This window comes from Anomaloglossus baeobatrachus, chromosome 2 (assembly GCF_048569485.1).
Source record: "Anomaloglossus baeobatrachus isolate aAnoBae1 chromosome 2, aAnoBae1.hap1, whole genome shotgun sequence".
Lineage (NCBI taxonomy): Eukaryota > Metazoa > Chordata > Amphibia > Anura > Aromobatidae > Anomaloglossus > Anomaloglossus baeobatrachus.
Genome location: NC_134354.1, coordinates 652762080 through 652777910, shown reverse-complemented (window position 1 = coordinate 652777910; position 15831 = coordinate 652762080). Strand labels below are relative to the sequence as shown.

At 49.9% G+C, this 15831-nt stretch overlaps 1 protein-coding gene across 3 annotated transcripts in view; it reads left to right on the top strand.

The window, feature by feature from the left end:
* The window catches only part of BAZ2A (bromodomain adjacent to zinc finger domain 2A), a 242209-nt gene that overhangs the window by 53664 nt on the left and 172714 nt on the right, over window positions 1–15831 (top strand). For all 3 annotated transcript variants that reach the window (XM_075337014.1, XM_075337013.1, XM_075337012.1), the window contains exon 4: window positions 1099–1302. In XM_075337014.1, coding sequence (XP_075193129.1) covers window positions 1099–1302 — 204 coding nt within the window. The remainder of the gene's footprint in view (window positions 1–1098; window positions 1303–15831) is intronic.

Sequence of the window (15831 nt, the reverse complement as noted above, 5' to 3'; positions counted from 1 at the left end):
GAGGTCCTGTTGGCTCCCTCCCGAATTTTTATACATTGACTTACCTGTGTTTTTCTTCTGTTGCTAATGGTTTCTAGTAGTAGCAGCCAGTAAAGAAAAAAGATTTTTTGTTAGTTTAACCCGCGTGACATGTGTCTCTACAAGTGGATACATCGGGAAAACCCTACACTTGCATGAATGGATCTGAGCTGCAATAATAGACATAACTTATGGTTAAGAGTGGCGAAAGAGGGGAAAACACAGATCTTGGTATGTAGAAACTTTCAGATTGCGGTCCTTAGCAAGTTATCGGCAGCTTAGATGTCATTTACCCAATGATATAGAAGCAGACGTCTTAGGTTGGTTATGCTTATGAGCAGCTTCTTCAGATACATCGAATAGTATTTGCAGTGTGTGGGCTTATCCCTTTGCCAGTGTAGGACGTACCACAGTGTTCTGTGTTGGGTGCAAGTGTGTAGCATGGGCTTAGGCGGGTCAACACATGGTGGGTGCTGGCTGTGTTATACAGTCTGCACCTGCCTCTGACAGCAGTTACCAGAGATTGCGCCAATTGCCACTTTTTAACCATTTAGATGCTGCACGTGCTGTTTTGGACTTCTATCATTTCCCACGACCTCATGGAGGGCTGTTGGGTTACCATGGTAGCCCGGGTCCTACCGAAAACCACTTTGCTGCCATTTTTGTACTGCCACAAAACCCAGCAGGTGGAGATCATTCGTACTGCAGTACTACTATGATTGTATTGCAGTATACAGTCCATATGGTCAAATGACTGCAGGTGTCCCCTAATTGGAAAATGAAAATCACTAAAAATAAAAGTTTGAATCTTCCCCTTTTCAATCATTGAAAATATGAAACTAGTAAACCGTGTGAAGAAAACAACTCGATAAGCCATAATTGACAATTTGGGGCCTCCGCCCCCCCCAAATATGTAATGTACGCCAACATGGTATCAATAAAAACTACAGGTCTCGGATATTGGTTAGTAATGACAGGTGTTTGCAGCAGTTGGAAAGCGTCCTCTTCAGCTGTGTCACTACTGACCAGTTTTTTGCGGTCTCCTTATTAATGTGGCTCCACACGTCTTGTCCATTACAGATGACTGTCACATTACAGATCACCAAGTATCTGAGCACAACGGGCCAGACCTCACTACGGAAGAGCTTAGTCCAGCCGCATCGAGCCCGGCTCCGGATGTCACCAGTGTAAATGACCCATCTCTGCTTACAACCCAACTTGAAGATTGTCCTGTTCTCAACCCTGATAACACCATGGATACCTCTGACAATGAAGCCACTGATGGTAAGGGACATGGTGTGCTTTCAATGGTGGTGCTTTCAATGGTGGTGTCTAGGTGAATGTTATATATCTGTTGATTTTACTTTGTCATGATCTGTGTCCCTCAAGGTCTGAAAGACAAACTGACAGGGGCTGAGTACATGAACATACTGCTGGGGTATTAGACATCAGGACCCAATCACAGCCAACACCCCCTGTATCTTATTGATGACTTATAGCCATTTTTACTTTCTGATCATCACTGTTAGTTGGGGTTGGCCTTCTATAAAGGCACTTCTCTATTCAAGACATCTGCACAAATCGGTTCCTGCTCCACAGAAATCCGCACAACTATGATGTCGCCATGTTATGCAGCACTTCCCAGAAAAGAAATAGTTACATGGCGCCTGTTGACATCAGTGGGCTATCTGTAGTGCATCGACAACAGAGCTCTTTAATGCGAGGCTCGCCCGTTACATTCTAATGCTATAGAAGGATATATGTAAAGTTTACTAAACCAGGCCACCTCTTCATTGTTTAATTCAATAGCTTCATCTTGCCAGTAAAAAGGCTGATGCTGTGTGATTACGCAAATATTAAATGAAATATTAACAAAATCCATCTTTTTAGCTGTTATAGATTGTACATTACTTGTTAGAGTGCAAATGACTGTTTTGCAAAATGATTACAGATTCAAATCCTTTATTTTATTTTCACTTTGAAATGTATTGGTTTATTCCCCAGTTTACTATCCGCCTGTCACTTACCTGCCTGTTCTGCCCGGCGCGGTTCACTGCCGGCACAAAGGGGTCACAGACCGCTGCTGCTGGTGATTCTGCAGCTTCCACTGACTTCACAACAGCAGAGCACTTTACTTCTGCTTCGCTCTGTAGGTGGGCGTCACTGTCAACGTCATGCTGATTGACAGCTGGCTTGCCCACTTTGGTAGCGGAGAGACCGCTGTATCCACATGATGTTGCTGTCCCACCATGTCTGCAGAGCGGAGAAGAAGCCTCTTAATCACAGTGCCGGCAGTGAATGGCGCTGAGCACAACAGGCAGGTAGGTAGCAACTGCGGCATCTGCCTGTCAGTGCGGAGGCACTTTTTTATTTTCTTAAAAAGTCCTGGATATACCCTTTAAGGAGCTCTGACTGGGGCTTCCATGAGTGTCACAGTTGGGTATTTTGTATAATTAAAGCAGAGATTAAAGAGGGTGTGTGCTGTGGCACAATTATTCATTCCTTAAAATATTGATTTCTCAACTCTTCCTGAGGTAAAACATTAGTATTGTTTCTAAATGATTATGAACTTGTTTTCTTTGCATTATTTGAGGTTTGAAAGCATTTTTTTTTTTTGTTATTTTGACCATTTCTCATTTTCAGAAAATAAATACAAAATGTATTGCTTGGAAATTCGGAGACATGTTGTCAGTAGTTTATAGAATAAAAGAACAATTTACATTTTACTCAAAAATATACCTATAAAGAGAAAAATTAGAAAAACTGACAATTTTGCAGAGAGAGAGAGATACAGTGCCTTGCGAAGGTATTCGGCCCCCTTAAATTTTTCAACCTTTTACCACATTTGAGGCTTGAAACATAAAAATTTTAATGTTATGGTGAAGATTCAACAACAAGTGGGACACAATTGTAAAGTAGAATGAAATTTATTGCTTTCTCTGACGCCTCATTGGGGGACACAGGATCATGGGTGTTATGCTGCGTTTCCATAGGAGGACACTAAGTAGATGCAAAAGCATAGCTCCTCCTCTGCAGTATACACCCCCTGGCCGGGCCAGGCAACATCAGTTTTAGCTTAGTGTCTGTAGGAGGCACTTCCTTTCAAGGTTTGTTATTTTTTGAGGGCGACTGTTTCCTTTTGGGACCGATCTCCCACTACTATCAACGGGCGGGAACGTGGAGTGTCGCCTCCATGTACCCCCTCCTGTGACGCTGGATCCTGGGCTGGACGACGGGTTCCACAGACACCGATTTTCCAAAGCCCAGGGTATAGCCCAATTCCTCAGCCCCTCTTTGCAGGCTCTGAGTTGAATATGGCACCAATTCCTCAGCCCCTCTTTGCAGGCTCTGAGTTGAATATGGCACCAGTGTGACCGGACACAGCAAGCTGACTCTGCTATTTTCACTGCCTGGACGGAAGCAGTGTTTTAAGGTGAGATCCCCCCTGACTGGTTTCCCAGACAAAGGGAGAAAAGACGCTGCAGGGAAGGCTCCCAGGACATTTACAAAGGATCCTGCACACACAGTGTTAACTTTTCTCTAGCTTGCTGGCTGGAGGAGGGGGGAAGTCACTCCTGTTTGCAGAAAGTCCTGCAGATAATTTCCTGGTGGCAGGGGGAGGACTCAGGGCTCAGGGACTCAGCTGTTTATTCGCTCTGTTTATTTGCTCTAGCAGAAAAGCCGGCTGATAACCACCAGTGACAAGCTGTGTGCTGACTGGAGGGAGAGGGAAGAAAACTATCAGAAGCTCCCTTCCTGCCGTTTTTTACTACCCACAGCAGGGGGGGGGGGCACACTGACTTCATCTTCGCACTCTTTTAGCACTAAGCCCCGCACCCCCGTGGCCGCGATAAGCCCCCCCCACCCCCACCCCCCACCCAGGAAAGCTTGCGAAGATCTCCATAGAGCTTAATCTTTCCTGAGGACAGGGCCATCAGCTGATTCTGGTGCTAAGGCCCACATAGTTTATTATTCAGCCTGCACTGCCTGCCACGCTGAGCTACCACGTAAACACACCTCTTCTCTCTGTGGTTCCTGTGCCCCTATAGCCCCCCCCCCCAAGACCCTCCTGCCACCACCACCGCAACCGTCAGCCCAGAGCCTAGGGCTCCCAGCCCACCGGAATGGGCACAGTTTCGGTCCCAATCCATGGAAAAACTGTCACAGAACCTGGTGCTGGCTATGCAATGTCGTCCTCCACACCCTTCTGGGTCCCTGGACGGAATGCAGCCTGAGGATACCCCTATGGAGCATCCTACTGAGGTAATCCGGGCACATGCTTCACCAGTTGCAGGGATCAGGAAAAGAGCACACGGCTGAGTGTCTCCAGCGGGCTCTCCCTCGGGAGCACACAGGGCAGGCTCTCCCACACGCTCCACGGCTTCTGAAGAGCTGAAGGAGGGAGAATGCTGTTTATACCAAGAGGATTTCTTGGTTTCAGCCTCCCCAGATGATCAAACTGCAATAGACTACCTTATAGCAGTAATCAACCAAACTTTGCATGTGGAGCATCCCCCATCCACTACCACTGACCATGCGGTCTCCTTTAAGAGGGCAAGGAAACCCCAAAAGGTTTTCGCTGATCACCCAGAGTTTCAGGATATCCTCACAAAGCAAAGGGAGAAGCCTGACAGGCACTTCGGTAACCGAAAACTCATGGAGTCCCGGTACCCTTTTGCCTCACCTGCCCCTAAGGGCTGGGCCGATCCGCCCTCGGTCGACCCCCCCCCGGTCTCCCGCCTTACCACAAAGACGCTCCTGTCTTTACCCGATGGTTCCTCCATCAAGGACCCGACAGACAGACAGGTGGAGCACCTCGCCCGCTCTGCTTTTGAGGCTGCGGGTTCCTCCCTCTCGCCCTCCTTTGCCGCTGTGTGGGTCGCAAAGGCGATCTCGGTCTGGGCAGAATCCCTTAAAACTTCGCTTGAGGAATCCCAGTTCACTCATACCTTCACAGAGGTAACAGCTCAAATTGCCGCTGCGGCGGAGTACCTCATGCAGGCCTCCATGGACGCTGCTACCTGCGCAGCGTTTGCCACCTCAAATACCATAGCCATCCGTAGAGCTCTCTGGCTTCGACAATGGCGAGCGGACTCTGCCTCCATGAAGTCTCTCACGGGCCTTCCCTTTTTTTCCAGACCGATTGTTTGGCGGACGTCTGGACAAGCTCATTTCTGACGCCACGGGAGGAAAGAGTACCTCCCTCCCCCAGCTGAAGTCCAGGACGTCCTTCACCAGACGTCCACAGTCCTCGTTCCGCTCCTTTCGAAACTCATTTGGTTGGTCGACATCCCGTGCTGTTCCCGCCACCAGCCGCGGACTACGCAGGGACTGACCTTCTCAGCTCTCCCCGAAACCCACTTCGTCATGGCAGCCTAGACCGAAACTGTCCAGGACTAGGGAGACTCGGCCACGACGTTTTCCCACCTCATGACTCCTTCGGCGCTCCGGAGGACACACTCATTGTAGGAGGTCGACTGCGGCTCTTTCATCACATCTGGGCTGCCGCCTCAGACGACAAATGGGTGCGAGACCTTGTGTCTTCCGGTTACCACATAGAATTTTGGACCCGACCCCCGAGTCGGTTCTTTCTCTCAAATCCCACAAAGACTCGAAAACGACGCAAAGCTTTTTTCTCAGCAATCCACTCGCTCCAAACAGCAGGAGTGATAATACCTGTCCCAGACGACGAGAAGTTCGGGGTTTTTATTCCAACCTCTTTGTGGTCCCCAAAAAGGATGGGTCAGTTCGACCCATCCTGGACCTCAAACACCTAAACAAACGTGCACGTACGGAGATTCAGAATGGAGTCCCTAAGGTCCATTATTGCATCCATGGTCGAAGGGGAATTCCTCGCCTTCATAGACATCAAGGACGCGTACCTGCACATACCCATCGCCCCAGATCACCAAAAGTTCCTCCGCTTCGCAATTCAGGACTCCCACTTTCAATTCGTAGCTCTACCCTTCGGCCATGCCACCGCACCAAGGGTCTTCACCAAAGTCATGGTGGCTGCCATGAGCGTCCTTCACGCCAGGGGAGTAGTCGTTCTCCCTTACTTGGATGACCTCCTCATCAAGGCCCCCTCCTTCCGCAACTGCTCAACCAGCGTACAGATCACTGTGGACACCCTATCGCGCTTAGGGTGGCTAGTGAATCTGGACAAATCATCCCCGATCCCATCACGATCCATCACCTTCCTGGGCATGTCCCTGGACAACCGTCGGGGCTTGATCCTTCTCCCTCAGGACAAGGCGATTGCTCTTCAACGAGCGGTACGCTGCCTTCTACGTCCTCCGTCTCGCTCCATTCGATTCAGCATGAAAGTGCTCGGCAGGATGGTGGCAGCTATGGAAGCAGTACCCTTTGCTCAACTGCACCTCCGCCCACTGCAGCTAGCCCTTCTAGCGGCCTGGGACAAGAACCCTTTTCCCCTGGACAGACATCTTCACCTGACGCCTTCAGTCAGGTACGCACTCTGCTGGTGGCTTCGGTCCTCATCCCTATCGAAGGGGAGATCTTTTCTCTCAGTGAACTGGCTGGTCCTGACCACGGACGCCAGCCTCCTAGGCTGGGGAGCAGTGTACCGGCACCACACTGCTCAAGGACGTTGGACGCCCCAGGTGTATTTCCTACCCAAAAACATCCTGGAACCCCGCGCGATCTTCCTTGCGCTCAGAGTGTTCTGCCCTCTGCTAGCGGGTCGTCAGATTCGTGTCCAATCGGACAATGCGACAGCTGTAGCCTATATCAATCGGCAGGGGGGCACCCGCAGCAAATCGGCTTATCTCGAGGCCCACAAGATCCTCAGCTGGGCCGAATCGACTGGGTCAGTGATATCAGCGGTACACATACCGGGGGTAGAGAACTGGGCAGAAGACTTTCTAAGTCGCCAAGGCCTGGCCGCCGGAGAATGGTCTCTCCATCCAGATGTTTCTACACATCTGCACTCGCTGGGGCACACCAGACGTGGACCTAATGGCCACAAGGTTGAATGCAAAGGTACCCGCGTTCATAGCCAGGTCACGCGACCCGCAGTCCATCGGTGCGGATGCTCTAGTCTGCTCCTGGCACCAATTCCGCTTGCCTTACATATTTCCACCTCTACCCCTGCTGCCGCGGGTAATCAGGAAGATCATGGCAGAGGGAGTCCCGGTGATACTGATAGCACCGGACTGGCCCAGGCGCGCCTGGTACGCCAAATTAGTACAAATGCTCACAGACGCACCGTGGCGCCTTCCAGACATCCCAGACTTGCTGATCCAAGGGCCCATTTCCCATCAGAACTCCAGAGCCCTGAAGCTGACAGCATGGCCATTGAGACCTGGGTATTAACAAGAGCGTGATTCTCCCCCTCAGTTATTTCCACCATGATCAGCACCCGAAAGCCTGCTTCATCCCGCATTTACCACCGTACGTGGAAAATCTTCCTTTCATGGTGCAGGGAAACTAACGTCCAGCCTATGCCTCTGGCCATCCCCAGAATTCTCGACTTTCTACAGTCTGGCTTGCAAGCGGGGTTGGCTCTCCGTTCCCTTAAAGGGCAGGACTCAGCGCTCTCAATCTTCTACCAATGCCGCCTGGCTCAAAAACCGCAAGTCAAGACCTTCCTGCAGGGCGTTTTCCCATCTAGTTCCCTCGTACAAACGGCCGCTGGAACCATGGGACCTCAACCTCGTTCTGGACGGTCTACAGAGGTCTCCCTTTTGACCCTCTCAAGGAATCCTCCCTTGCTCTTCTGTCCTGGAAGGTAACATTCCTGGTGACAATTACGTCCATCAGACGGGATTCGGAGCTAGCAGCACTCTCTCTTGCCGCGAACCTTTTCTGATCTTTCACCAGGACAAGGCGGTTCTGCGCCCCCTTTCGGATTTCCTTCCAAAGGTTCCTACCCCGTTTCATTTGAACGAGGACATTGTTCTGCCTTCCTGTTGTCCACAACCGGTTCATAGAGTGGAAAGGTCTCTGCATTTGTTAGACCTCGTCAGAGCTCTCAGATATTACATATCCAGAACAGCCCCTTTAGGAAAACGGACTCTTTGTTCGTCATTCCTGAGGGGCCTAAGAAGGGACAGGCAGCTTCAAAGGCGACTCTGGCTCGCTGGATTCGCTCGGCGATCCAGGAAGTCTACCGCTTGCAACTCAAGCCCATTCCTAGTGGGCTGCGGGCTCATTCCGCGCGAGCAGTTGGCGCTTCGTTGGGCATTCGGCATTAGGCTTCAGTGGAACAGGTGTGTAAGGCTGCGACCTGGTCTAGCCTACATACGTTTTCAAAGCATTACAGAGTCCATACCCAGGTTTCAACTGAGGCAAATCTGGGTAGGAAAATTCTGCAAATGGCAGTAGAGCACCTCTCTCAGTAGGCGCTCCAGGCTGTCTGGGACTGGTTCCTAGTCCTTGGGTTGTGTTGTATTCTTTTATTTTTCCCACCCATGGACTGCTTTAGGACATCCCATGGTCCTGTGTCCCCCAATGAGGCGTCAGAGAAAAACGGATTTTTGTGTACTCACCGTAAAATCGTTTTCTCTTAGCCATCATTGGGGGACACAGAACCAACCCTGTTGGGCCTTGGTTCTCTCAGTACCTTATTTGGTTATGACTCTTCTTTTCTCATGTTCCTCTGTTGAGAAGTTTTTACTGTTTTTTTTTTTTTTTACTCCTACTGCTTGTGTACTAAAACTGAGGTTGCCTGGCCTGGCCAGGGGGTGTATACTGCAGAGGATGAGCTATGCTTTTGCATCTACTTTGTGTCCTCCTATGGATAGGCAGCATAACACCCATGGTCCTGTGTCCCCCAATGATGGCTAAGAGAAAACGATTTTACGGTGAGTACACAAAAATCCGTTTGTGTTTTTTTTAAACTTGCAAAACAGAATAAACTGAAAAGTGGGGTGTGCAATACTATTCGTCTTTTTACTTTCAGTGCAGCAAACTCACTCCAGAAGTTCATTAAGGATCTCTGAATGATCCAATGTTGTCCTAAATTAATGATGATGATAAATATAATCCACCTGTGTGTCAAGTCTCCGTATAAATGCACCTGCTCTGTGATAGTCTCAGTGTTCTGTTTAAAGCACGTAGAGCATCATGAAGACCAAGGAACACAACAGGCAGGTCCATGATACTGTTGTGGAGAAGTTTAAAGCCAGATTTGGTTACAAAAATATTTCCACAACTTTTAAACATCCCAAGGAGCACTGCGCAAGCGATAATATTGAAATGGAAGGAGTATCATACCCCTGCAAATCTACCAAGACCTGGCCGTCCATCCAAACTTTCATCTCAAACAAGGAGAAGACTGATCAGAAATGCAGCCAAGAGGCCCATGATCACTCTGGATGAACTGCAGAGATCTACAGCTGAGGTAGGAGAGTGTGTCCATAGGACAACAATCAGTCGTACACTGCACAAATCTGGCCTTTATGGATGAGTGGCAAGAAGAAAGCCATTTCTCAAAGATATCCATAAAAAGTGTTGTTTAAAGTTTGCCACAAACCACCTGGGAGACACACCAAACATGTGGAAGAAGGTGCTCTGGTCAGATGAAACCAAAATCGAACTTTTTGGGCACAATGCCAAACAATATGTTTGGCGTAAAAGCAACACAGCTCATCACCCTGAACACACCATCCCCACTGTCAAACATGGTGGTGGCAGCATCATGGTTTGGGCCTGCTTTTCTTCATTAGGGACAGGGAAGATGGTTAAAATTTGATGGGAAGATGGATGGAGCCAAATACAGGACCATTCTTGAAGAAAACCTGTTGGAGTCTGCAAAAGACCTGAGACTGGGACGGAGATTTGTCTTCCAACGAGACAATGATCCAAAACAGAAAGCAAAATCTACAATGGAATGGTTCACAAATAACGGTATCCAGGTGTTAGAATGACCAAGTCAAAGTCCAGACCTGAATCCAATCGAGAATCTGTGGAAAGAGCTGAAAACTGCTGTTCACAAACGCTCTCCATCCAACCTCACTCAGCTCGAGCTGATTGCAAAGGAAGAATGGGCAAGAATTTCAGTCTCTCGATGTGCAAAACTGATAGAGACATACCCCAAGCGACTTGCAGCTGTAATCGCAGCAAAAGGTGGCGCTACAAAGTATTAACTTAAAGGGGACGAATAATATATCGCACGCCCCGCTTTTCAGTTTATTATTGTTTATAAAAGTTTGAAATGAGCAATATATATCGTTGTACCTCACAATTGTGTCCCACTTGTTGAGTCTTCACCATAACATTAACATTTTTATCTTTGTATGAAGCCTGAAAAGTGGGAAAAGATGAAAAATCGCAAGGCACTGTGTGTGTGTGTGTGTGTGTGTGTGTGTGTGTGTGTGTATATATATATATATATATATATATATATATATATATATATATATATATATATATATATATATATATATATTATATATATATATTATATATATACTGCTCAAAAAATTAAAGGGAACACTTAGCCAACCGAATATAACTTCCAAGTCAGTCAAACTTCTGTGAAATCAAACTGTCCACTTAGGAAGCAACACCGACTGACAATCAATTTCACATGGTGTTGTGTACATGGAATAGACATCAGATGGGAATTATTGGCAATTATCAAGATACACTCAATAAAGGAGTGTTTCTGCAGGTGGGGACCACAGACCACATCTCAGTACCAATGCTTTTTGGCTGATGTTTGGTCACTTGTGAATGTTGGTTGTGCGCTCACACTCGTGGTAGCATGAGATGGACTCTACAACCCACACAAGGGGCACAGGTAGTGCAGCTCATCCAGGATGGCACATCAATACAAGCTGTGGCAAAAAGGTTTGCTGTGTCTGTCAGCGTAGTGTCCAGAGGATGGAGGTGCTACCAGTAGACAGGCCAGTACACCAAGAGACGTGGAGGGGGCCGTAGGAGGACAACAACCCAGCAGTAGGACCGCTACCTCTGCCTTTGTGCAAGGAGGAACAGGAGGAGCAGTGCCAGAGCCCTGCAAAATGCAGGCCACAAATGTGCATGTTCGTGCACAAATGGTTAGAAACCGACTCCTTGAGGATGGCATGAGGGCCCGACGTCCACAGATGGGGGTTGTGCTCACTGCCCAACACTGTGCACGACGCTTGGCATTTGCCACAGAACACCAGGATTGGCAAATTTGCCACTGGTGCCCTGTGCTCTTCACAGATGAAAGCAGGTTCACACTGAGCACATGTGACAGAGTCTGGAGACGCCATGGAGAGCGATCTGCTGCCTGCAACATCCTTCAGCATGACCGGTTTTGCAGTGGGTCAGTAATGGTGTGGGGTGGCATTTCTTTGGAGGGCCACACAGCCCTCAATGTGCTCGCCAGAGGTAGCCTGACTGCCATTAGGTACCGAGATGAGATCCTCAGACCCCTTGTGAGACCATATGCTGGTGCGGTTGGCCCTGGGTTCCTCCTAATGCAGGACAATGCCAGACCTCATGTGGCTGTAGTGTGTCAGCAGTTCCTGCAAGATGAAGGCATGGAAGCTATGGACTGGCCCTCCCGTTCCCCAGATCTGGATATGATTGAGCACATTTGGGACATCCTGTCTCGCTCCATCCACCAACGTCACATTACAACACAAACTGTGACAGGGAGTTGGTGGATGCTTTAGTCCAGGTCTGGGAGGAGATCTCTCAGGAGACCATATGCAACCTGGCATTGTTTTGAGGTCATACATGCACGTGGGGGCCACACACAATATTGATCCTCATTTTGACTTGTTTCCACTTTAATTTTGTGTATGTCTTCAAATCCAGGCCTCCATTGGTTAAAATACTTGATTTCCATTGATTTTTATGTGATTTTTTTTTTGTTGTCAGCTTTGTACAGAACAAAGTATTCAATGAGAATATTTAATTCATTCATTCAGATCTAAGATGTGTTATTTGAGTGTACCCTTTAATTTTCTGAGCCGTGTATTTATGTGTATGGGTTTGTATGTGTATATGTATATACACTTAAAGCACACCAATCACCAGGATTTTCTTTATCGTTCCTTTGGGAGACCCAGACCATGGGTGTTTAGCTTCTGCCTCCGGAGGACACACAAAGTACTACACTTAAAAGTGTAGCTCCTCCCTCTGAGCTTATACACCCCCTGGTAGCCAGTCCTAGCCAGTTTATCGCTATGTGTTCAGGAGGTCATACATCCACACATGCATTCTCATCTGATTGTTTGACTTTTGGAAAGAGTTTGAAGAAAAGCGGGTCCATGTCTGGACTCCCGGCATGTCCCTTCTCACCCCAGTGTGTCGGCGGTGTTGTTAAGGTTGATTTACAAGGCTGAAGCCTTACATGCCGCGCTCCTTTACCATCCCTTCTGGGCTCTGGCTTGAAGTGGGAGCCAGCACGGTCTCCATGCCTGGCAGGAGTCCGGTCTCCATCCACAGCCCCTTGAGGATTCTGTTGGACCGGAGCACTCATCCCCAGGGACATGGCCCTGCGTCTCAGCAGCTAAGTACCTGAGACGTTTATGTTGGGGGTCCCGGTTCTTTATTGTAAGGGGAGAGTATGCTGTATGTAATTGTTTTAACTTTTCCGGCGGGTTCTCTAGCTTTTTCCTGAGAACCGCGCCAATGGTGCCTGCTTGTCAGCCTCGCCGCTTAAATTTAGGCCCCGGCTTCGCCGGAGGCCTAGTTTCGTTTTCCTGCCCTCGCATGTCACTCATGCAGAGGGACAGGTTCGGCTCCTCCCGGCGGCCGTTCTACACAGGGGAGGGACACTCCCCACTGCTGGGGCGTTCCTCCTTCCCGGCAGGTCTCTATAGCCCTCCAGTTCCCGCTCTTTTATAGGAACGCCCCTAGTCCCGCCCCCTCTCTTCGCTCCGGCGCTCATTTCTCAGGCAGAGTTCACTCTGCTCTGGGACATCCTGCATTCTGCATCTCTGCTGAGGTGCGGCGCTCTGGGGGACCGGGCTTCGGGATCTGGAGGGCACACAACACCGCGCTCAGCGGTCTGGTAAGCCACAGCCGGTCTCCGGTTGTGGAGCTCTGTATATTCTCCCTGGGGTTCATTCTCTGCAAAGCCCCCACTCCAGCAGCATGTCTCACACAAGGAGCAAGGCTCCAAAGCTTTATTCTGCATGTAAGCTCCTGCTGCCTGAGCCGAGCATTTATCCACACTGTGATGGTTGCTCTAACTTGGCGGTGCCACAGCCTGGAGTCTCACCCCCAGTGGTCTCTCATGCTGCTGCTGCACCTTTGATTGAACCCCAGGCCTGGGTAGAGTCCTTTTTTAGGTCCATATCCCAGTCATTTGCTGAGTCCATGGGACTTTTGTCCAGGACTTTGAATATGCATCAGCCCCCCTCACAGGGTGCCTCTAATACTCTTGACAGAGGACTCCTATCCTCTGACCTCCGTCCATCAGAGCTCATGGAGGATTCATCATCTGATCCCAGACCCTGTCCTTCTAAGAGAAGGCGCAGGGTTTCCTCCCCCTCCCCATCCCACGGCTCTGTCTCAAGAGCTGACTCTCAAGATGAGGAGGATGCCCTCACGGGGGGCTCGGAGGCTATGTATCCCATCGATTTATCTGAGGGTGACTCAGATCTTAGTGATTTGATTGCTTCTATTAATTCTGTGCTGGATCTCAATCCGCCAGTATCAGAGGAGCAACTCTTTGGCAGAAAAACATCAGTTTACCTCGCCTAAGAGAGTGAAGAGTGTGTTCTTTAACCACTCCAGTTTTCAGACCGCTGTGACCAAACCCAGGGCCTGCCCTGACAAACACTTTCCAAAGCGTGGTTCTGATGACCGGTTTCCATTTCCACCTGAGGTGGTCAAGGAGTGGTCTCACTTCCCAAAGGTAGACCCTCCGGTGTCTAGGCTATCAGCCCGGACCGTTGTGTCGGTGGCTGACGGCACCTCACTTAAAGATTCCACTGACCGTCAGATTGACCTTCTGGCCAAATCTGTGTATGAAGCTGCGGGGGCCGCGTTTTCCCCGACTTTTGCAGCAGTGTGGGCTCTCAAAGCCATCTCTGCTTCTCTAGAGGAGATGCATTCCCTCACCAAGGAATCTATGCCTGAGATGGTTACCTTAACTGCTCAGGCTTCAGCCTTTTCATCTTATGCCATGTCTGCCATGCTAGAGGCTGCTCTCCGCACTGCGGTGGCTTCAGCTAATTCTCTTGTTATCCGCAGGATTTTGTGGCTTCGAGAGTGGAAGGCAGATGCTTCTTCCAAGAAGTTTCTTGCTGGGCTCCCTTTTGCTGGTTCATGGCTGTTTGGTGAACAGCTGGATGAAATCATTAAAGAAGCTACTGGCGGGAAGAGTACTTCCATGCCACAAACCAAGACCAGGAAACCCGCCCAGGGTAGGAATCAATCGAGGTTTCGTTCCTTTCATTCCTCCAACTGGTCATCCTCTAAGCCTTCCGCCTCGTCCGCTAACTCAGCCAAGGATCAGAAATCCAACTGGCGCCCAAAAGCGCGTCCGCAGAAGACCGCAGGAGGTTCTGCCACTAAGGCGGCTTCCTCATGACTCTCGGCCCGCTCCAGCCACGTCCTTAGTCGGTGGCAGGCTCTCCCACTTTGGCGACGCTTGGTTAAAGCAAGTCTCCGATCAGTGGGTGAGAGACATCATATCTCACGACTACAGGATAGAATTCTCCTCCAGCTCTCCAAACAGATTTTTTCTCTTAACTCCCCCGTGCTCCAAGGCCGCCGCCTTCTCGCAGACCGTGACGTCCTTGCAGGCAAACGGAGTGATTGTCCCAGTTCCCGCTCAGGAACGGTTCAGAGGTTTTTACTCAAATCTCTTCCTAGTTCCAAAAAAGGACGGTACCTTCCGGCCCATCCTGGATCTCAAGCTTCTCAACTAGCATGTCCGGGTGCGGCATTTTCGCATGGAGTCTCTGCGATCAGTCATTGCCTCTATGACCCAAGGGGAGTTCCTGGCGTCCATCGACATCAGAGATGCCTATCTACATGTGCCAATCGCAGTGTCACATCAGCGTTGGTTACGTTTTGCGATAGGAGAGGATCATTTCCAATTCCTGGCTCTCCCCTTCGGGTTAGCCACGGCCCCTCGGGTATTCAACAAGGTCATGGCGGCAGTGATTGCGGTCCTGCACCTCCAGGGGTTAGCAGTGCTTCCTTATCTGGACGACCTTCTGGTCAAGGGTCCATCCAGCGCAGACTGTCAGCGGAGTGTTTCGCTCACTCTCGCCACCCTAGCCCAATTCGGGTGGATTGTCAATCTTCCCAAATCCACTCTGACTCCCACCCAGAGTCTCACGTACCTAGGGATGCAGTTCGAGACTTTGCCGGCACTTGTGAAGTTGCCCTTAATCAAACAGCAGTTTCTCCGGCTAGCGGTGCGCTCTCTCCTGAGGCCCCGCCGTCATTCCCTCAGGCGCCTGATGCAGGTGCTGGGTCAATTGGTGGCTTCCATGGATGCGGTTCCCTTTGCCCAGTTCCATCTGCGTCCTCTGCAGCTGGACATTCTCCGTTGTTGGGACAAGCGGCCTTCCTCCTTACAGAGGTTAGTGGCTCTGTCGCCACGGACCAGGAGCTCTCTTCAGTGGTGGCTTCGACCCCTCTCCCTGTCCCAAGGGCGTTCCTTCCTGGCTCCGTCCTGGGTGATTCTCACCACGGATGCCAGCCTATCTGGCTGGGGAGCGGTACATCTCCACCACAGAGCTCAGGGCACTTGGACTCTGTCCGAGTCAGCCCTTTCAATCAATGTGCTGGAAACCAGAGCTGTGCTTCTAGCTCTCCTAGCCTTTCACCACCTGTTGGCGGGCAGGCACATTCGAGTCCAGTTAGACAACGCGACAGCGGTTGCCTAAA